The sequence below is a fragment of the Rattus norvegicus genome, chromosome 19 (assembly GCF_021556685.1).
Source record: "Rattus norvegicus strain SHRSP/BbbUtx chromosome 19, alternate assembly SHRSP_T2T, whole genome shotgun sequence".
NCBI lineage: Eukaryota > Metazoa > Chordata > Mammalia > Rodentia > Muridae > Rattus > Rattus norvegicus.
In genome coordinates, this window is record NC_141552.1 from 21,477,345 (window position 1) to 21,500,661 (window position 23,317).

At 41.9% G+C, this 23,317-nt stretch overlaps 1 protein-coding gene and 1 long non-coding RNA gene across 7 annotated transcripts in view; one reads left to right on the forward strand and one right to left on the reverse strand.

Moving 5' to 3' along the window:
- Positions 1-9,508: 9,508 nt before the first annotated feature.
- The window catches only part of LOC147999087 (disks large homolog 5-like), a 31,204-nt gene continuing 17,395 nt past the window's right edge, over positions 9,509-23,317 (reverse strand). For 2 of the 4 annotated variants that reach the window (XM_087596075.1, XM_087596076.1), the window contains 5 exons: positions 12,853-13,012; positions 11,526-11,669; positions 10,725-10,891; positions 9,903-10,008; positions 9,509-9,779 (listed from right to left, as the gene is read on the reverse strand). In XM_087596075.1, the coding sequence (XP_087452201.1) occupies positions 9,944-10,008; positions 10,725-10,891; positions 11,526-11,669; positions 12,853-12,863 (387 nt within the window). In that variant the 5' untranslated portion in view covers positions 12,864-13,012 and the 3' untranslated portion in view covers positions 9,509-9,779; positions 9,903-9,943. Of the gene's footprint in view, positions 9,780-9,902; positions 10,009-10,724; positions 10,892-11,525; positions 11,670-12,806; positions 13,013-14,045; positions 14,224-23,317 lie in introns of those variants that run through there. The other 2 variants (XM_087596073.1, XM_087596074.1) reach the window with 2 other exon arrangements.
- LOC147999088 (uncharacterized) overlaps positions 20,346-23,317 on the forward strand; it is a 28,228-nt gene continuing 25,256 nt past the window's right edge. For 2 of the 3 annotated variants that reach the window (XR_015643878.1, XR_015643877.1), the window contains exon 1: positions 20,346-20,974. This is a non-coding gene — a long non-coding RNA (uncharacterized LOC147999088). The remainder of the gene's footprint in view (positions 20,975-23,317) is intronic. The other variant, XR_015643879.1, reaches the window with a different exon arrangement.

Here is a 23,317-nt window from a genome sequence, read left to right on the forward strand (position 1 = left end):
TGACAAAACCGAATTTACACAATATCTTTCTACAAATCCAGCACTACAAAGGATAATAAATGGTAAAGCCCAACATAAGGAGGCAAGCTATACCCTAGAATAAGCAAGAAACTAATTGTCTTGGCAACAAACAAAGAGAATGAAAGCACACAAACATAACCTCACATCCAAATATGAATATAACGGGAAGCAATAATCACTATTCCTTAATATCTCTCAACATCAATGGCCTCAACTCCCCAATAAAAAGACATAGATTAACAAACTGGATACGCAACGAGGACCCTGCATTCTGCTGCCTACAGGAAACACACCTCAGAGACAAAGACAGACATTACCTCAGAGTGAAAGGCTGGAAAACAATTTTCCAAGCAAATGGTCAGAAGAAGCAAGCTGGAGTAGCCATTCTAATATCAAATAAAATCAATTTTCAATTAAAAGTCATCAAAAAATATAAGGAAGGACACTTCATATTCATCAAAGGAAAAATCCACCAAGATGAACTCTCAATCCTAAATATCTATGCCCCAAATACAAGGGCACCTACATATGTAAAACAAACCTTACTAAAGCTCAAAACACACATTGCACCTCACACAATAATAGTGGGAGATTTCAACACCCCACTCTCATCAATGGACAGATCATGGAAACAGAAATTAAACAGAGATGTAGACAGACTAAGAGAAGTCATGAGCCAAATGGACTTAACGGATATTTATAGAACATTCTATCCTAAAGCAAAAGGATATACCTTCTTCTCAGCTCCTCATGGTACTTTCTCCAAAATTGACCATATAATTGGTCAAAAAACGGGCCTCAACAGGTACAGAAAGATAGAAATAATCCCATGCGTGCTATCGGACCACCACGGCCTAAAACTGTTCTTCAATAACAATCAAGGAAGAATGCCCACATATACGTGGAAATTGAACAATGCTCTACTCAATGATAACCTGGTCAAGGAAGAAATAAAGAAAGAAATTAAAAACTTTTTTAAAATTTAGTGTAAATGAAGGTACAACATACCCAAACTTATGGGAAATATGAAAGCTGTGCTAAGAGGAAAACTCATAGCGCTGGGTGCCTGCAGAAAGAAACAGGAAAGAGCATATGTCAGCAGCTTGACAGCACACCTAAAAGCTCTAGAACAAAAAGAAGCAAATACACCCAGGAGGAGTAGAAGGCAGGAAATAATCAAACTCAGAGCAGAAATCAGCCAAGTAGAAAAAAAAAGGACCATAGAAAGAATCAACAGAACCAAAAGTTGGTTCTTTGAGAAAATCAAAAAGATAGATAAACCCTTAGCCAGACTAATGAGAGGACACAGAGAATGCATCCAAATTAACAAAATCAGAAATGAAAAGGGAGACATAACAACAGATTCAGAGGAAATTCAAAAAATCATCAGATCTTACTATAAAAACCTATATTCAACAAAACTTGAAAATCTACAGGAAATGGACAATTTCCTAGACAGATACCAGGTACCGAAGTTAAATCAGGAACAGATAAACCAGTTAAACAACCCCATAACTCCTAAGGAAATAGAAGCAGTCATTAAAGTTCTCCCAACCAAAAAGATCCCAGGTCCAGACGGGTTTAGTGCAGAATTCTATCAAACCTTCATAGAAGACCTCATACCAATATTATCCAAACTATTCCACAAAATTGAAACAGATGGATCACTTCCGAATACCTTCTACGAAGCCACAATTACTCTTATACCTAAACCACACAAAGACACAACAAAGAAAGAGAACTTCAGACCAATTTCCCTTATGAATATCGACGCAAAAATACTCAATAAAATTCTGGCAAACTGAATCCAAGAGCACATCAAAACAATCATCCACCATGATCAAGTAGGCTTCATCCCAGGCATGCAGGGATGGTTTAATATACGGAAAACCATCAACATGATCCATTATATAAAAAAACTGAAAGAACAAAACCACATGATCATTTCATTAGATGCTGAGAAAGCATTTGACAAAATTCAACACCCCTTCATGATAAAAGTCCTGGAAAGAATAGGAATTCAAGGCCCATACCTAAACATAGTAAAAGCCATATACAGCAAACCAGTTGTTAACATTAAACTAAATGGAGAGAAACTTGAAGCAATCCCACTAAAATCAGGGACTAGACAAGGCTGCCCACTCTCTCCCTACTTATTCAATATAGTTCTTGAAGTTTTAGCCAGAGCAATCAGACAACAAAAGGAGGTCAAGGGGATACGGATCGGAAAAGAAGAAGTCAAAATATCACTATTTGCAGATGATATGATAGTATATTTATGTAATCCCAAAAGTTCCACCAGAGAACTACTAAAGCTGATAAACAACTTCAGCAAAGTGGCTGGGTATAAAATTAACTCAAATAAATCAGTAGCCTTCCTCTACACAAAAGAGAAACAAGCCGAGAAAGAAATTAGGGAAACGACACCCTTCATAATAGACCAAAATAATATAAAGTACCTCGGTGTGACTTTAACCAAGCAAGTAAAAGATTTGTACAATAAGAACTTCAAGACTCTGAAGAAAGAAATTGAAGAAATCCTCAGAAGATGGAAAGATCTCCCATGCACATGGATTGGCAGGATTAATATAGGAAAAATGGCCATTTTACCAAAAGCGATCTACAGATTCAATGCAATCCCCATCAAAATACCAATCCAATTCTTCAAAGAGTTAGACAGAACAATTTGCAAATTCATGTGGAATAACAAAAAACCCAGGATAGCTAAAGCTATCCTCAACAATAAAAGGACTTCAGGGGGAATCACTATCCCTGAACTCAAGCAGTATTACAGAGCAATAGTGATAAAAACTGCATGGTATTGGTACAGAGACAGACAGATAGAACAATGGAACAGAATTGAAGACCCAGAAATGAACCACACACTTATGGGCACTTTGATTTTTGACAAAGGAGCCAAAACCATCAAATGGAAAAAAGATAGCATTTTTAGCAAATGGTGGTGGTTCAACTGGAGGTCAACATGTAGAAGAATGCAGATCGATCCATGCTTATCACCCTGTACAAAGCTTAAGTCCAAGTGGATCAAGGACCTCCACATCAAACCAGATACACTGAAACTAATAGAAGAAAAACTAGGGAAGCACCTGGAACACATGGGCACTGGAAAAAATTTCCTGAACAAAACACCAATGGCTTATGCTCTAAGATCAATAATCAATAAATGGGATCTCATAAAACTGCAAAGCTTCTGTAAGACAAAGGACACTGTGGTTAGGACAAAACGGCAACCAACAGATTGGGAAAAGATCTTTACCAATCCTACAACAGATAGAGGCCTTATATCCAAAATATACAAAGAACTCAAGAAGTTAGACCGCAGGGAGACAAATAACCCTATTAAAAAATGGGGTTCAGAGGTAAACAAAGAATTCACAGCTGAGGAATACTGAATGGCTGAGAAAAACCTAAAGAAATGTTCAACATCTTTAGTCATAAGGGAAATGCAAATCAAAACAACCCTGAGATTTCACCTCACACCAGTGAGAATGGGTAAGATCAAAAACTCAGGTGACAGCAGATGCTGGCGAGGATGCAGAGAAAGAGGAACACTCCTCCATTGTTGGTGGGAGGCAGACTGGTACAACCATTCTGGAAATCAGTTGGAGGTTTCTCAGAAAATTGGACATTGAACTACCTGAGGATCCAGCTATACCTCTCTTGGGCATACACCCAAAAGACGCCCCAACATATAAAAAAGACACGTGCTCCACTATGTTCATCGCAGCCTTATTTATAATAGCCAGAAGCTGGAAAGAACCCAGATGCCCTTCAACAGAGGAATGGATACAGAAAATGTGGTACATCTACACAATGGAATATTACTCAGCTATCAAAAACAACGGCTTTATGAAATTCGTAGGCAAATGGTTGGAACTGGAAAATATCATCCTGAGTAAGCTAACCCAATCACAGAAAGACATACATGGTATGCACTCATTGATAAGTGGCTATTAGCCCAAATGCTTGAATTACCCTAGATGCCTAGAACAAATGAAACTCAAGACGGATGATCAAAATGTGAATGCTTCACTCCTTCTTTAAATGAGGAAAAAGAATACCCTTGGCAGGGAATAGAGAGGCAAAGATTAAAACAGAGACAGAAGGAACACCCATTCAGAGCCTGCCCCACATGTGGCCCATACATATACAGCCATCCAATTAGACAAGATGGATGAAGCAAAGAAGTGCAGGCCGACAGGAGCGGGATGTAGATCTTTCCCGAGAGACACAGCCAGAATACAGCAAACACAGAGGCGGATGCCAGCAGCAACCACTGAATTGAGAATAGGACCCCCGTTGAAGGAATCAGAGAAAGAACTGGAAGAGCTTGAAGGGGCTCGAGACCCCTTATGAACAAGAATGCCAAGCAACCAGAGCTTCCAGGGACTAAGCCACTACCTAAAGAGTATACATGGACTGACCCTGGACTCTGACTTCATAGGTAGCAATGAATATCCTAGTAAGAGCACCAGTGGAAGGGGTAGCCCTGGGTCCTGCTAAGACTGAACCCCCAGTGAACTAGATTGTTGGGGGGAGGGCGGCAAGGGGAGGAAGATGGGGAGGGGAACACCCATAAAGAAGGGGAGGAGGGAGGAGGATGTTTGCCCGGAAACCGGGAAAGGGAATAACACTCGAAATGTATATAAGAAATACTCAAGTTAATAAAAAAAAAAAAAAAAAAAAAAAAAAAAAAAAGAGAGAATTCTGGTGTAATTCAGATAGGTCTGAATTCATTTGTTACTGCATATTTATACCTTACCCCTTTTAATATTCTTTCTTGATCTGAGCATTTAGGGTTTTAATTGTTATGTGAATGGAGGAATATTTTCTGGTCTGCTCCCATCTGTCAGATTCTATGGCCGTGCTTCTCAACACTCCTAGTGCTGCACACCTGTAATACAGTGCTTCATGCTGTGATGACTCCCACCATAAAATTATTTCAGTACTACTTCATAACTAATATTGCTACTCTTATAAGTCATAATGTGCAAGGTATCTGATATACATTCTTTGTGAGTGGTCGTAGCCCAGAGTTTGAGAAACATTGCATTATATACATTTTTTTTTAAAGAGAAGCCTTCATCTAAGACGGTCCTGATGCAGGTGTAAGAGCAGAGACACCCTGACATAGTGACAAGTTAGCAGGCCCAAGGCCGCTTGCCTTAATGGCAACAGAGATTCCTGGGTAAAGGCACAATCTGAAATCACTGTCCCCAGGACATTTCTTACCTCAGTTTTTCCCCATTACACGGTGTGTCTGCTTGGCCATGTCTGTCCAGGAAGCCAGTCCCTGTAGTCTCTGATACAGACAGAATCCTAAAGGTGAGAATGTTTTCCCTCTGTTGGCTCCCAGTCACTTCTACAGAAGTAAGTTCAAATCACCCGTGGGTATATGTGTCTCTCTCCCATAATGTGTGAGACTTGAAATGTCATCCATTTGAGTTGACAAAAACCAACTCTCACTTCAGATTTACAGCTGACCAACACTTAGTTTCAGGAGAATGAAGAAGCTGGCCAGGCCTGCAGAGTCAGATCCCCTCCCTGCCTGGGACAATCCCACCCACAGTAGACTTCAGCTTCACCTAGCAGCTGTTATCAGAAAATCTGACCTTAAGGTTCTGAAGTCCACACATGCACAAACCCTAAGGTTGTTAGATGGTGGATATGGGGTTTTTCTCCAATTTAAAATCATTCAGGCCTCTTTTCTCCCCTGGGATGCACTTTGTTCTCTCAGGTCTGTTCTTCTCAGAAGTCAACTCTCAGAAGGGGCACTTTGCTCTAACTCCTCCATGGGACCCACCCAGCATTGTGACTGGAGGATCCTATGGAGTTGTAGCTCTGAGCTGGGAGGGGCTGCTCTCACCCTGACTTGAAGAAGCCTGTTTTCACAGCTGAGCTAGATCTGAGGAACAGGTGCTTTTAAAGAAGCATGTGAAAGTATCTCCTGCAGGAGAGCTCACTATGCAGGGAAAGTCACACAGGACAGGGAAAAGTGGCTTCCCAACTTCCCGAGGGCGCTCAAATCAGGGAAGGTACCTGATTTCAGAGAGTTTGAGAAAGGCCTCCATCTCCCTGAAAGACTTCCCTCAATCATAAGTCCCACCACTATCCCAGGCTCAGCAAAGCCCTGCACCTGCCAGTTTCCTGCAAAGAAACCCAGTGTGGAGAATTGAGGATAACACTTCTAGGAAAAGGAAGACACAAGTCTCTGGGGGTCCTGGCCTGGAGTCTGTCCCTTAGGCTCTCCTCACTTCCCCTAGGTGCCTAGGGCAGAGGCAGGGTCAGGAGTAGGGGGAGGGGCAAGTTCATGGTCAGGGGCAGGGTCAGGGGCAAGCAGTGACCTCCAGCCACAAGATAGGCTTTGGGTGCATGGAACAGGCAGCAGCAGAGCTCGCCCTGCCCTCCTTCTCTCTGGAGTGGGAAAGCATGGAGACCTGAGTGGTAGGGAAGAGTTGGGGAACTCACAGCTGCTTTTCCTCTGGCTGCAACTGCAAGTGGAGGGCGAAAGAAGCCAGAGAGTCTCAGGGGATCCCCCCATTTCCTGATTTCATTGTCCTTGTGGATGTCCAGGATGAAGGCTGTGCTTGGCTGGGCCAGAAGCCCCGCAGACAGGTAGAAGATGCACAACTGGCCTGTGACCTCCCTGGGCACCCACTGGGACCCAGCTCAAGTGGCCACAGACACTCACCAGGCACCCTGCCCCAGCCCTAAGCCTGTACACACCAAGGCCACAGCACCTCTCCTAGTCTCTCCCACCATGAGCACTCACCCTGGCACCCTGGCTGGCTTACACTCTCTGTAGGGAGCTCCTTGTCTGGTTTAGACACCAGGTTGATTATGGCCTCAGAGAAGGAGTTTGACATTGTTCCTTCTCTTTCAATATAGTGGAATAATTGAAGCACTACTGTTCTTAGGTCTTCATTAAAAGTCTGATAGGATTCTGCATTAAAGCCATATGGCCTGAGATTTCGCTTTTTAATTTTTGGAGGGGCAAACTATACTGACTGTATCTATTTTCTTCTGAGAATTATCCATGTACCTTCCCAGATCTGTGTTTATGTTGGTAATTGTTATCTGTCTAGAAAATACCAATATCAAATAGATTTTCAGTTTTCTGGAGTAAAGGCCTCTGAGGTAAGACCTAATGGTTGTTGAATTTGTTCATTGTCTATTGTTAGATCCCCCTTTCATTTCTAATTGTGTCAATTTAGGTATTGTCTCTGGTGTGCAGTTTGTTTGAGGAAGGGGTTGCCTCTCTGGTTGATCTTCTCAACAAAAATACAAAAAAAGAAACAAAAAAAAAAATAAAACAAACAAAAAACCCAACACACAGTACTTGATTCTCTTGACTCTTTGTATTTTTCACTTTATTTGTAATTGACTGATTTGATTTGAGCCCTGAATTAATTTCCTGCCATCAAATCGTACCTGACATTCTATGGGATGAGGTTTGGCCTCATCTTGTTAACAGCAACATGTAACTTCTGAGCTGTTTCTGCTCTCTGTAGTGGTAATGATGTCAAATCTTACTGAAAACCATGCATAGCCTGGTTTAGGCTGTATTAAAGTAGCCCACCAATTCAGTGTTCCCTGCAAGGTGCCATGGGACAGCAGTAGCATGAGTCTGCATGCACCTCGACAGTTTTCATTAGGGACTACACACACACACACACACACACACACACACACACACACACACACACTTTACTGACATGGTGCACATTCTTTGCACATACAGAAGAAAGTGAGAAGTAATGAAAACACACCAATAATGGAATTGATGGAGGGAGCTGTGGGAAAGCTGGGGCTTAGAGTTATTTAAAGGCCCTGTGCAGGCTCTCCTTTTGTTGGAGGAGAAACTTCAAGTGCAATGTGGTTCTTTATTTTCTTTCTCTAAAGCACAGAGGGCTAGGGAGGAACACAGGGCTTTGAGCATGTTCGGCAAGTGCAGTCACACTGAATTAAATCCTAGGGCTGGAACCCTATTAATCTTCTACAGAATTACAGAGCAGCCTGGATGAAGACTCTCAGCTGAAAAGGTGGACATCTCAAGACAAGCACTGGACAATGGCTGACAGACTTGACTGAAGAGTGGTAATGTTTTGCTATCTCACAGGAAAAGAAGGCCCCTCCCACTACACTGTACTCTAAGGACAGTTTATTCAGGTTAGGATGACATGAACTATTGTCTCATGTCACAGATGTCAGCACAAAGTATCCAAGGTATTGTATGCCAATGGTAGCATTAACAGAACAAAGCACACAGTGTCATGAAGACATAAATCATGAGTTTGTGTAGCAAGACCCAGGCCTCTTCCAGGGTCTTAGATAGTAATGGAGAACCTCAAATACGGTAGTAATGTGATAGTGTGGTGTGAATCTAGTTACAACTAGCTTCTATTGTGACACAGATGACTCTTTTTGTGTCATGGTCAGCTTATAATGAATGACTAGACCCAAGCATGAGAATAACCAAATACTACATTTCTTCTCTAGCTGCTGAGCTTTTAAAAGCCCTGGGGTGACAGCAAGCTTTTGTGGACATTCTGGATTGGTCCTTGTGTACTTTAACTCTCTGAGTCACCTCCACTCTCAGTAAGTTAGTTCAATTCCATATTGGAAATCAATCACCTGGAAAAAATACATTCCCAATACGATCCCAGATTGGCCATGGAAAAAGGGTAGCTTGAACTGTCCCACCTAGGTTCTGGGCTTGCACAGGCCTCCTCTCCAAAAGAAACCTGTGTTCATAGCTGCAGGCTACATTCACTATGGATGCTCTGGAGGATCCTCCCTAAATGGCTCAGATTAAAATAATTTTCTTGTTAACAATCAAAAAACTGATTATGCCAAGCTGGCCTACATGAAGCTAGTTTCAGTTCTGTATTTTATCAGATGTGCAGAATACATGTGGTCATCATAGATAACAGGTGAAAGATCTGCTCTAATAAGGAAACTAAGTGATGCTGGAGGATGATCCTGACCCACACTGAGCAGTGGGGACACCAGAGCCCTGTAGGGATGCCTGACAACCTAACACGTTGAGCATGCACAGCTCAGTAAGTTCCCTGTGAACACACATCTCCTGAGATCTCTCTATTTAATTGGAGGTGATCCTGTCCACCTAATACAGCACCTCATGTGGAATAACAAAAGCCACCTGCAGGAGCTGTGGTGATGACTCACAGGGTAAAGAAACTGCTGCTCTCTCAGAGGAACCACATGGACCCTAACAATTGGGTAAAGTGTGTCATTGATTACATCACAATGTGTGTGTCCAAGACACAGCCACATTCTCCACACAAAAGACACTATCACACTGGGTATCCCTTGGTGACTTTGAATTCTCTTATTAGCTCAGGCTCCATGGAACATGCAGAGATCCATCTGTAGCTGTCAGTTCTAGGTCCACAGGAAGGGACAGAACCCTTGAGTAAGAATGATGGTCTTAAGAGTCAAGAGATAGAATTCAATTTTTATTCATAACAAATACATTTTTACAACAAAACAGGATTAAAATGAATAAAAATATTTAAAAATGTTTGAAAGTAAAAATAGTAACAAGAACATATAAATATGAAACAACAAAAAGAAAACTTCAATTAAAATCATAACAAAAATATTTCTAAAAGCATATTCTTAACGAACATTTAGAAGCACAGATGTATTGCTGTTTCTCCTCTAGCACACATAATGAAAGGTGGTCCCCCAAGTTGTTTCTCAAGTGCTGTTTTCTGAAGAAGAAAGTGAGTAAGACCTCAATCAGTAAGGCTGGCTTAGTGTTATATAAATTTAGTGTCTCTAAGAAATGACAAATTAACTCTGAGGAAGAATACTCATCCAAAAAATGTTGTTACCGTTCACGATGTTTGTCATCAGGGACTCCTGAGAAAGCAACTTATTCCTCAGGAAGCTCTCTTACTGGCGTGTGTCCAATTCCATCTCTCTTGCACTTTCTGAGACCTGGGAGAGGAAGGCAGTTTTTCAGACACTGATTTGGTGGTGAAACGCAAGCCAGCTGTCAGAATGCTGCCTTCTACCACCTCAGTTCTATTGGACAATTAACATGGACCTTTTAACTGATATCATTGTTGCTAACTCTGTGGGCAGGGCAAAATCTCCAGCAAGCCTCACAGTAATGTGGGCTGACAATATGGGACCCAGACTTATACCAGTGCAAACCAAGAACAGGGCAATGGAAGGGACCGCATTGGGTTGCAGGAAGAAAGGAGATGTCCATATGTCACCAAGGTTAAAGCCAATGACAAGTACTAATTTGACATTTGCACTTAGTTCTTATCCCAGAAAGGTGCTTCCTACACAAGAAGTCACATGACCACTTGTCATTTGTCAAGAACCAAGAACATGTTCAAAACTCTACATAGCATCCAATCTATCACGTGCATGTGCAATAATGTGATATGTTATTGATCTGTCACCATTTCTATAATGCAGCTTCAAAAAGAGCAGCAAAATATACTTGCAAAATAATTCAGTTTCTGAAAAGTGGTTGGCTTCCCAGAATACTTGTGCATAGGCAGAGCAATGAACAATTCCATACATGAGGTGGTTGGCTGGTTGTGAGTGTAAATTAGTATGGTGGTAGGAAAAAGCACAGATGTATCAAATTGGCAAATTTTATCAGATATTGTTAAGCTAACACAGCTACTCGTCCCTACCAGATGATGCTGGGTCTGGACGTTGCTGGTCTTTATCTTTCTTGCTGAAGTCAACCAAATATTTCTGGTTCAGTGCACACTCAAGATGTCTCTCCTTGCTCTCCTGCTTCAGTGGGACCAACTTCTTCCTACATGTGTTTTCCATCAGGAGCTGGCTGAGCAGGTTTCTGGAAATACAGTCTGCATAGTAAGATCATGCTGCCCCTTTCTCCCATTCCTATTCCCAAGTCCCACTAAGTCTACCAGGTCCCAGGTACCCATGAAGACTTAATAAAATACATCTTGATACATATAATGCTCCTGCACAAAACACAAAGAGTTAATTCGGGGAAGAATAAATTGTTTGTTTGGCCGGAGCACCAATTAGAGTCCACATCTCTCAAAAAGAACATGGATCTTCATCTATCCATGAAAGCCCAATGCATGAGGGCAACATCAATTAGTAGTTGGCAAACACCCGCAAAAGAGGTCAGTAGAACCAAGGGAAGGTCATGCTAACCATGTGGTCCATGCACTGAGTTTTGTAAAACCTGGCATGACACGAGAGGTCCAGGTCAGCCTAATAATCTTCTGCTGACTTCAATCAGTGCTGTTCTATCTAGAGCCTTCTGCAGATGCCTAGACAATCCTGGGATGAGGAACAGTCTTTTATGGAACTGAAAGCTGAGTCCTAATGACCCTGGCACACTGATGTGTAAACAGCACAAGAGATAGAATCATAGCTGAAGACCGTCCAGTCCAGAACAAAGAAAGTCAGAAATGGCCATTTCACAGGTGATAGCCTTTCTGACCAGGACTTACCTAGAGAAGGTAATCTCCTTCTTCAGCTTATGGCTGTTCTCATGGATCACAGTGTTCTCCATCTCTAAGTTGTGCAGAATTGACATGACCGCCTCCTCCATTCTCTCCAGGTCTTCATAATATGGATTTGGCCTGAAGTGTGGCCTGGACCCAAATGATAGAATCCAATGAACATCAGCATTTAGGAATATATGAGCTCAGGGTGGGTCCTGTACTACCCCAGTCCTGGAAGGACACCTTCTGAATTGTACATATTGGATCTTCTTCAGCTTCAGAAACGTGTTTTTCTGTGTCCAGGACACCAGAATCTCAGCATCCAGATGGAGGCTTCCCTGGCTCCCTTTGTTCAATCAAGAGGAAATCTGCAGTCAAGCCAGTTGAGCTATCAAGAGCCTAGGCCACACCTCTCCATGCTCCCCCACCCAACACAGCCAGAAACCGGTGATTTCTTTTCTCCTGTCCCGATAACAGACCATATATCAACACAAAATTATAATCTGCACAAGGAATACAAATAAACAGACAATTGTGGCCACGTAGGCAAAGAACTGTGCTGTTGACAGTGGGGCTCCCAGAACAAAGCATTCACTTCACCATGAATGTGTTACAGGTAAATACTCAGGCTAAGAAATAGACTCCTATATTCCAAGTGTGGAGTGAAATATAAACATATAACAGTTGTGCATATGCATTTGGATGTATGCACACACAGACTCACAGACTGAGACACACCCACAAAAAAAGAGAAATGTAAACAGAGTTAGAGAAAGAGAAAAGCAAATATGGAAACAGAGAGCACTGTGAGAACCAGGAGAAATGCATGCACCATTGCTGTGTCCGAGGGGCTCCCACAGACACACAGACAATAACAAACAGGCCTGAGCCTGACAACTTCTATTCAAGCATTGAGATGAACAGTTTGGGACCAGGCCCCTCAGGCTGCTGCCTGTATCTTCCAGCACTCAGTCCCCTGCCTAGCACGTACAGAGACTCACCATAAACTCACTGCAATTACAATCTTGCAAAGCCACCTGATGTCAAGGGCTTTGCAAATGCACACTGGGAACTCATTCTCCCTGACTTTATCCCTGAATTCTTCATTCAGACCACAAATTCTGCTTTTCAATAAATGGAAGCAGACGAGTCCACTGTCCATCTCTCTCCTCAGGAAGGGTCAGGTTCTGAATCTCCTCTATATGGGAGGTGAGGTTTAGCACAGGGTGGTTAGGGAGGCACAGCTTTCTAGAACCCAAAACCTTAATAGGATAAGATGAAGGTGACCTTGCAGACCCAGGAATGAAACAAGAGCATTTGGAGCGATTCATACATGTTCTTCATGGATCTCTCTGTCAGAAACCTCAGGCGATCTCTCAGGTCATTTCTCTCCTCGGTAATGAGCTGCAGCTCTTTAATCAGCCTCTCCTTTTCCTTCTTGGCCTGCTTCTCGCTTAGGGCAGTGCCAGGGGATGATGTTTCTCTCCCAGCGTCTGTAGGTAGAAGAACACAAGTGAACCTGCATGGGGAGAATTCATAGAGTGTACATAGACCTCAGTGAGGCCTAAACAGGAGAACAAGCCTGGAACCCAGTGTCACTGCTAGGCGATTGGTCTATGCTTAAGAGGCCTCCTCAGTGGATCTCAGTTCTCCCACTACTCTATAGAGACCAAGAGATGTAAGCAGCCAGGTGTGCCCTATGCCGGACATCACGTGCTTACATGTACCATGGAGATGGCTTCTCCAGGATTAACATCAACTGACCAGGGTACAGCTTGGTTTCAGGACCCTCACCCCTGTGGTTTCAGAACTCAGATGATAAATTCACCATTCACAAAACTTGAGTGATTGGAGACACTCAGATGTCCTACCCTGATACTCTAGGCTAACAACTTTGGATTTAAAACACATTTCCAGGGAGGTCATGTTCAACAGACTTATCAATTCCCCTATATGAAATAACAAATGCCCCAGAAGTTCCAATAGGTTACAGGCTGAATCTTGGTCCACATGTTCCAAACAGTTTTGGTATTTTAGAAACATGTGTGTAACACACAACCTCTAATATATAAAGCTAATGATGACCCTGCCAGTTAGAAGAAATCAGAGAAGGTCTAAGAACATAAGGTTATTGCCTGGAGCACAATCTCTCCCTGTTCTTACTGTCAGGTGTCCACTGTATTTAAAGAAGCAATGATAGTGAAATACATTGCTGCCCTGTCTAAACTCAGAAAAGGTGGACCCTCCATGACTCCTGATCGTGTTATTATATCAATGTAACCTAACAAATGCACTGTAAAAGTAAAGGCCAGAAATTCACAGTATAATAGCATTGGCCTTACCATATACTCCCTGTGGGGTTGGGGAAACTAAAGTTCTGAAATCCTGACTTTCAGGAATTGTGATGTTCATGGAAATTCAATTCCTTTTCAGATGCTCCAGTTGCTGTGGCCCATTGCTAGAAAGGTCAGCCTAAGTCTGCAGCCCCCCTGACAGGGAGCTCCAAATATACTGCCCAGAACTTACTAAACATTCCCCAGAAGTGCTGTCTCTGTCCATCATTACTTTGAGACGAAAGGCCAGATTCCTTCACTCTAGTCTGTCCACAATCGACGTTCCCCCTCCCAAAACGCTTGCGAAGACGGGAAAACATGTCTTAGGGTGTAACCGCCAGATTCAGACTGAGAGAAACTAGGGCACTGGTTGTCACTACAACACTGGTGACATCACAGAGGATGCCAGAACTCTCTAGGAGACAATAGAATGTCCAAGAAGGGACAGCTGATGTCATGGGGAGCAGACTTTCCCTCCCTGCTAATGTTCTCCCTGTACTGAGCATAAGCTGAGGTGCCCTTTCCAGGAGAATTTCCTGGGGCAGAGCCACTGAGCATCTCCTGCTTCCAAAGCCAAATTTTCCTCAAGGCTTGATTATAAAAAAACCTTAGTAATTCCTATGCATCTAAATGACTGTTTCCTTCCATATCTTGCCCCAAAATGTCTCACTAACTCAAATTGTCCTCATTCACCAATGTTAGCCATTAAAACTTCCTGAGATTTCACACCAGCTTGAATATGCAGTCAAAAGTTCTCCTGTCTCATTCTGTACAGGTGCTTTATATCACATCAAGAAATAGTCTGCATGGTAGGTTACAACATGCGTGTGTATTAGGGGAACACTCATGAAGTCATGTGCTTAGCAATCGACAATTGCCAGAAAATTCCTTAGGAGAAAGAGTTGAATTCTTTATGGTGCTAGGAAAAGTGTGGAGACCAGTTGGCAGAGGAAAATGCAATATTGGAGCCAGCAGTGAAGGGAACCTCATGCTGGTGGTGGGGTTCTCCTCTCTGCACCAATGTCGCCAAAGGAGCACTGCTCACAGGCCTGAGTAAGATATACCATGAGCTTCTATCAGAAAAATAAAATAGTCAAGAGATATAGGGGGTGCACAGAAAGGTCTAAAATGAGGCTATAAACATCATTAAGTGGATAGAGCAAGGTCCCAGCACCTGTACACTGGGAAATGGCCACCACACCAAACACAAAAGCATCTATCATAGTGAAAAATGAATACTTTACAGAATGCACCCACTAACACTGATTGATCACATCCATAGTTCAAATTTTGGGGGCAAATTCATGGCCCTAACTATCTTTCTCTCAACTTATATACCAAAAAATAAGAGAGACAGAGAAAAGAAAAAGTCAAAACAAAATCCCAAGTTTCTCATATGAGGACTGCAGGAAGTGTTATATGGTAATCAGTTCTGATTAGACATTTTAGATAGAACAGTACATAGTGACCCTTGATGTGATGGGCCCTATATAAAGCTTTTTGCAATATTGGAATTTTAACAAACCTCATCCAGAACGTACAGAAGAGGTAAGGATGTGATCACCATGTCCTTGCTCTCTATCAGGTTATTTTTCTGTGTCCCCGATTGTCAGGCATAGAACAGCAACACTCTGAAATAGCTGGTAGACATGGGAAAACGTGGCTAAAACTATAGTTGTGGGTTGCACACCTCAACTGTCAAAGGCTAATGCTGTCCTCACAGTCCTTGGAAGCCACTCTTGTAAGCCTATCTATTGGAAAGTGGAAGGAGGTTTATCTGAGCTCAAAGTGAACCTGGCCAGCCAGGGAGAGGGCAACATGGGATACTTGAGACCATGTCTAAAACTAGCACAGAAACCCACCGGCATTCAAAGCATCATCCACCAATTCTCGATTATCTACCATTCTCTCCCTACCAGTCGTTCAGTTTGGAATGGTAGAAAAAAAAAACTGGGACTGATCTTTCCATTCTAAGGACCTTGATCTCTCTTTCCTTAGGTTCACCTTAAGAGTGCATACAAATGGATATCATCATCTGAACATCGTAGTATTATCTACTCTGTATATGTAGCATAATACTGTGCCTATGACAATCTCAAGCTTCCTTGAGTGTTGTTGCCCCATCAAGAAGTGTGATGTACTGAGGCCAATCCCTAGGGATCCTTTCAAGGGATTAGAAGGAAGCCATCAGAGATACTCCACTTCTTTGTCATTAGATTAAATCAAGTTGACACAATGTGAACCTGGTGGGCTATTTGACCATGCATCTTTCTCACAACCCCTCTTTTCTGAGTTCAGTCCATGGCAGAATTCATTGCCCAACATCGTAGATATTTCTTTGTATATTTCCACAAGAGCCAGGTTTCTTTTCTTTTTTTAAAATAGAATTAGTTGTAGTCAATCAACTGTTGCCCTATGTAAGAAATGATTAGTATATATTGTAACTTACCACACTGTATTTGTGTATACAAGTACATTATTGGAAATCCAGCATTACTGAGGAATTGGAAACCAGTGCTGTGGCCTTGCCTTTCTGTGCCTAGTCCTGGCTCACAGGCAGCAGGGGGCAGACCTTGAGGTCCTCTTCAGGGACAGAGTGATGGTGAATGGGCACTGAGCAGGCAGAAAAACACAGCTGAGGCAGCTCCTTTCAGATATCAAACACATCATCTCCTTCCCATCTTAAGGGCTGTTACTGAGGTCTTGCCCCCATACCTACCTTAATAGCAGCAAATTTGTTACACAGCAGCCAGCTCTTTCCTATTGTTCTGTAATACGCCTCTACATCATGGATGCCAACAAACAAACTAACAAAAAACAAAAAAACCTGACATTGAACTGTGTGGTGCAGGTCACATACCCTGTTATATTCTGTATGTTACGAGGTTTGTTAATCTTAACAAGTTCCCCAACTATGAGCTTCACATAGGACCCATTAGATTCAAGGAAAATAGGAACAATTATGTGTAAAATGACCCGAGTCAGGGCCCATAGACAGCAGCATTTCCAGCACTTGTGCTTTAGCCCATGTGGATTTTGCAATGAGCTGGGCCTAGCAATGTCCAGTACACAGTTGTGAGCTGTTGCTCTGGTTGAACTGTATTGGTGTGTGCATTCAATAAACTACACCTATTTAAATGAATTCAGTGTTCCTGTGGTCTGAGTCCAGACCTCTTGACACCAAATCTTCCCTTCAGCAGCACTTAGGAAAAGAAGCTAAGGTTAGGAAAGGTGACATCTTGTCATAAATTATGTGACAAGAGGGATGGAGAAATGATCCCTTGTGTTAAGAATCAAGGTGTCCTCTGTAATATTCAGGTCTATACTGGCCCTGTGCATCAGCTTCAAGGACCCATTTCTGATTTTCTTTGGGGTTCCCGTGATGATGCACTCAGACATGATTGGAAAGAACCAAAACGGTGGTCAGACTTGATTTATAAAATGCAGGCAACATTGCAAACTTATGTTGCAGGATATTTGATTCATATTATCAGCCCCAAGATAGTGTTATTTGCTTTAAAAAAAATTACCTCTGGCAGTTCAATTCAGCACTAGCACCGATATTTTACCCTAGAGCTTTTTTTGGTTGTTTGTTTGTTTTTTGTTTTTGTTTTTGGATGAACAAGTACTTTCTTATTTTGTGGCCCAGCCCTAGCTCTTACTTCTTTGCACAGTCACAGAGAGACCTCAAACATATACTCAGCCAAAGGCAGGGGAATGTAGAAAAGAGCCTAAGGCAATACCACATAATGACATTGAAAGTGGGTGGCCAAAAGGTGTTATAAAATTCACCTCACTTCAGTGAGTGATGACATACCAACCTGGTGGCCTACGATTCTGGAATATTAATCAGAATCCTTTCGTCATATTAGATCTTAATAGAAACAAGGAAGCAGTCCTTTCCTGAAGTATATATTCATCATACGTAAAGAAGATATTACATCCATATACAACTCAGAATAGAATTATCCCCCAACACCGGAAAGATCTGGCAACATTAATATTAGAAGCTTCTCCTGTGTTACAGTGGTAAGCACAGAAGAAAGAGGAAGATAGGGCTGAAAATAAAAGCATCAGGCCAGAGCACTGTTCCTCAGGATGAGTTGCTAGGTGAAGGTAAATAAACCTTACTAAGTTTAATACAGTATTACATACCCTGTTGTAAGTAACTGGAGCCGAGGCTATCCCCAAAGGTTTGCCTGTCTGTGAAATCTGATACCCTAACTCAGGTGTCTTCCCTGGCCTCAGTGGGAGAAGGTGCACCAGCCCTACAAAAACTTGATGTGTCTTGGTGGAGGCACACTCTGAGGGATATTCCTCTACTCTCTCAGAGGAGATGGTGTGAGGACATTGGGGAGGAACTGTGGGAGAGAAGTAAATAGAGAAAGGACAAAAATTGGGATGCAAAGTGAATTTAAGCCTGTCAGTCACTGCTCTATTGCTGTGAAGAGACACCTTAACTAAGGTAACTAATAAAAGAATCAGGGTGTGCCCATGGCTCCAGGTAGATATGTAGCAGAGGACTAGCTTATCTGGGATCACTGGGACGGGAGAACCTTGTTTCTGAGGAAGCGTCATGGACCATGATATTGGAACTTAGGCCTCTGAGGCAGGAGTGAATTGGTGGGTGGAGGAGAAATCTCATAGGGAGAGGGCGTGGGGGACAGAAGAGAGACTCATGTAGAGGAACATGGAGTGGGAGATAAATTGGAAATGTAGATAAAATAATGAAAGAAAACTAAAAAAATGAGACTATGAGTATCATTCTAATTCAAGCCTCAAATAATAAAAACATAAATGCGAGAGTCGCCTGGTCCTGTTCATGTCATCCTGAATCTTAAAATCTTTTTTCCTCCAAATTCCGTGCCACATGAGGTGCACTGACCTGTCAGCTGCCTGCTTGGATGACAACTGCAGCAGCTTCCCTATGCACTTGCTTTGTAGGAGCACGAAATCTATTGAGCTCCCTTTTCCAAGTTGGAACTTTAATTGGTAAGAGTCTTGCCTTGAGGACACCTTCCACATCTCTACAGTACAGAGGCAGGAGGCTTATTGTTAATAACATTCATCTCCTTAACTATGTCACCCTCCTCTTCAGCACATGACTTTGCTGTGACATTAAACTTCTTAGTGATCTTTTCCACTCTAAGCTGCACATGGTTTTCATGTGTTTGCCCTGTGTGTTGTTCCTTCTCCTGCAGTCTTGAGGAACAGTGACCAAAAGTAACCAAACCACAGACTCAAAGCCATGTTAATACTGTATTGTGTACTATTTTCACAGAGTTGCCTGAGGTGTGAATGGGACATGGAGAATTCGAACATAGTTTGAATCTTAGGCCTTTCACTGGGCAGTCCCTCATCTTCTCTAAAATTTAACCCCATTCTTCTACCATTGAGACCCACCTGCTGCTTAGCTCTTTACCCCTCTGCCGTGGTCTGTTCCATATCTCTTCCTGCCCATGTCTATTCTGAATCTCCTGCTTCAGCTTGCCTCTGCCTATGTCCCTCTCTATGCCCGGAAGTTCTGCCCACATACTTCCTGACGCAGCTCTTGGCCATCAGATCTTTATTACATCCAGTCAGCAGTGAGACAACACCTGATACATCTCTTAGCTTGTGTTGAGCTGGTGAGAAGGACAAACATCCACAAAATAGCAAAGCTGATGATGGGACATAGAAATGACAAGAGAAATCCTGCCAGCACTTAGCTCACTGCCAGTACAGAACTAACAATTGAAAGTTGACACACCTTAGTACAAAGGGAGGTCACCTCAGCATTTCCGCTTTTACTCCAAGAAATACCTTTAATTTAACATTAATAAGCTAGATAAAATAAGAAAACTTATGAGATGCATCAGGTAAGAATTACTGTCACAATATTCTGTCCATTCGTATTTTGCAAAATTGGAGAAGGTACTTTGTTATCTAAATTATATTAGTCTAAATTTTTGTACCTAAATCATTTTCTATCACTTTTTAAGCTTTGTATCCCTTATCTATCATAACTTGCATTTATTAACCATAATAAGTCTTCTGAGACCAAATGTACTTTCATTAATTCCAAACAATTTAAGCGTTTATGTCTTTCATCCTTAAAATTTGACACATTTTTTGCGTACAAATTTTCTTTTTCTTTTTCTTTATTCAGCTTCCACACGAAGATTATTTTTGCTCTGATTTAGAGCAGGATGCAAAGGTGGAGTGCAGACCTGAGGGGAGGGCAGATGAATGGAGTTGAGCTGCAGGATGTGAGGTTCACAGAGAATAAATAAGAAGTTAAAAAAATAAGAAATAAGCACAGTGGGGATGAAGCTGTGAATGCTTGGCATGGGGAGGTTTGGCAGTGGACTGGGCATTTTAGGGGTGGGGTGGGATTGGCGTGGGTTCTGGAGTAGTAAGGATGGTGTCTGTTCTTGTCTTTTGGGGAAACTCCTCGGTCTTCTCCCATCCCTCCTCCACCTCTACCCCCACCTCCAACCGCCATAACTGCCTCCTACCACAGCAGAGGCTTCTGGGCATCGGCCTCTTTCTGCTCAAGCTCTTCTATGTGCTCGGGGGTGGTACAAGCTTTTAAAAGTCCCAGGCAGTGGGCAGACCACGCACACTCTCCTGGCATCCCCATCCTCTCTCAGGACTTATGGTGCCAGAGCGGTTATCACAGGAGTTTGGATACTGCTGTGGACTGTCCATAGAGCCCTGCTTTCTGAGCCTCCCATGTCCACCCTGTTCCTGTCCAGGTTCCTGGCTGTCACATTTCTGCACGATGGTGAACAAGTTTGTTTTTCTGATTCTCATAACAAGAAAAGGTTAAGACTAAACTATCTAATCTTCAACCCCATCCAAGATCTGAGGAGGAGAAATGTTGCCTGAATAAAAGGAAATTCAGAGCAAACAGCTTCCAAACCTAAGAAATAACAGAAATGGTTGGCTACCCTGGGAGTCAGTCAGCAAATATTCACTGTGGCATCCACCTTCAACTCACTGGGCCAGGAGCTCTGACAACAATCCTTTGAAGCAGGTCACTTGAAGGACTATCCTATTTTTTTTTTCCAAAAACTGGGACACAGAGTTCCCCATGATCAACTTCTGCACAGTCTGGACAGCTTTCTGGCAGCAGTAGAGGTAAGTAGGTAGTATTTCACCCAATGGTTCTTTAGAGCCCATCATCTTTTTCAGAATAGATTGGGGACACTACCAGGAGTTGAGGTCTCTCCCACTGTGAAAAGCCTTTAACTATTAGGACATCTGAAATGGCAGATTCTTCAGATCTCTAAAGGATTTGAGAACCACCTTTGTATGTAATGTCTATCTCAGTGGACAAATGTGGCTTTTTTCCCAAGGGATTTACTTCCTACTTAACTTTAAAAACATACACAGGAAGTTAAATAAAGCTTATTTCTGTACCTAACTAAAGCAGTACCTAACATGACTGGAAGACTGATTATTTATAGTTGGAAAGTACTAGCTTGAATTCCTTAATTATCCACGGCAGTGTGCAGTAGTAATTTTATAAAATTAGAATTTTACACCACATTGTGAATAAGTTGCATATACTTATATCTTAAAAATGAATTGAATCATTTATGCAAGTACAATTTTAAATTCTATCATCATTCAAGAATCCATGCAATCCTAAAATATTTGAGACTTGGTATTGCTTTCTAGTATAAATAGAGATACAGTGATCTATGATTTTGTCATTTTAGTCCCTTCTCCTGATTTCCCACAACATTAGACAGAGAATTGAGGACAGAAAGAGAAAGGAAGAAAGACATTCCTGATTCGAATCTGCTTTACTGTTTCCTCCCTGACCATGGCCAGTAAGAACTTGCAACCAACCCCCTAACTGACAATAATCATCCATAACCAACGGCAGACAAATAACCACCCACCCACCCTTCCTCTTGAGAATGAGGGGGTCATGTTCCTTTAAGTTGCTTCCCAATGTGTGTGGGGTGACAACATGTTTTGGGGACCTTACAACAATTGGGACATTTTCCAAATCCTGGGAGATCTTGCAGTTTCCTATGCGTCCAGACCCTGAATGTGGCGGGATTAACTGAAGTCCTGGCTACATTAACAATGAAAAATACAAACACACATTCCTACCATATGAGGAAGGTCACCGGATATCTACCCCTTGAAGTTTGCTCAAAACAATTAGTCAATTAGCTTTTTATTCATCTTCAGGTCACTTCTTAGTAAACAGGCAGAAAAGAGACAGATTGTTTGCCAAAATTATATCAATTGCTTCTAAGCCAGTCACCAATAGAGTTCCTGCCATCCTTTGAAGTTTCATCAGAGAGGCTCTATTTTGCACAGACTCACAATACTTATGTCTCCCATGTGGCAAACTAAAAGAACTGTTAAGATCTCCTTAAATAATTCAACAGTTTTCCCAATCCAAAGTCTCCCACCCTCCTCCAAAAAATCAAGAGATTCCTCACAAACATCTCCACTCACTTCGGTACCAGTTTATATATCAGTCACATTTCTGTTACTGCAGAAAAATACTATGACCAAGAACAACTCAAGGAATACAGTTCTTCACATTGTGGTAACCAACCCCAACTACCAAATTATTTCATTGCTAAGTCATAAATGTAAGGTGGCTACTGTTTTGAATTGTAATGTAAATAGCATGTATAAAGTATGTCTCATATGTGGTTGTTCCCTGAAGGGCTTGCAACCCACAGGTTGAAAACTGCACTTGTGTGTGGTGGTGGGAGGGGGGGTTATGAGTTTTTTGTTTTGTTTGTTTGTTTCCCTTTTTCTCAAAACCCAAATGCTGATAAGAACATAGGCCAATATCAGGCTCTTCAATTTTATTCCATTAGGCACTGTGTCTGCTCTCATGATATTAACATGCTGGTTTTTCTTTTTTACTATTCCCCAAAATGAAGGTGAAATCATTAAAGGTGATGCCTCCCGCAGTGCTTTACTGTCTTATTAGTTAGCAGTGTCTGACTGCCCTGCTCAGTTGTGCTTTCATGTGAGTTCTGAGATTTTTTTTTTTTTCATTCCCATGAAGCTCTGTATTGGGATTATAATGGGATGGATTTAAACCAGTAGATGACTCTGGTAGAATTCTATATAATAATATAAATCATACTGATACATGAAAATGAGAGGTCTCTTCATTTTCTGGTTTCTTCAGTTTTTTTATTTTTCCTAATGATTTCATTTTAACAAGTCTTTACTTCCTTAGATACTGCAAGATTTTTATTCTGAATGGGTTTGTTTTCTTGGCTTCTTTCGTCATATTTATTGTTGGTATACAGGAGTTCTATTGATTTTACTGTGATTTTAGTGAATGTGTCCATGAGCCATAGGAGTTTGCCAGTGGTTTCGTAGTGGTCTTTATATATGGATCATATCGCCTGCAAATGAGAATGCTCTGACTGCTTTCTTTCATATTGACATGCCTTTCCATCTCTCTCTTGTCATATTGTTTGGATAAGACTT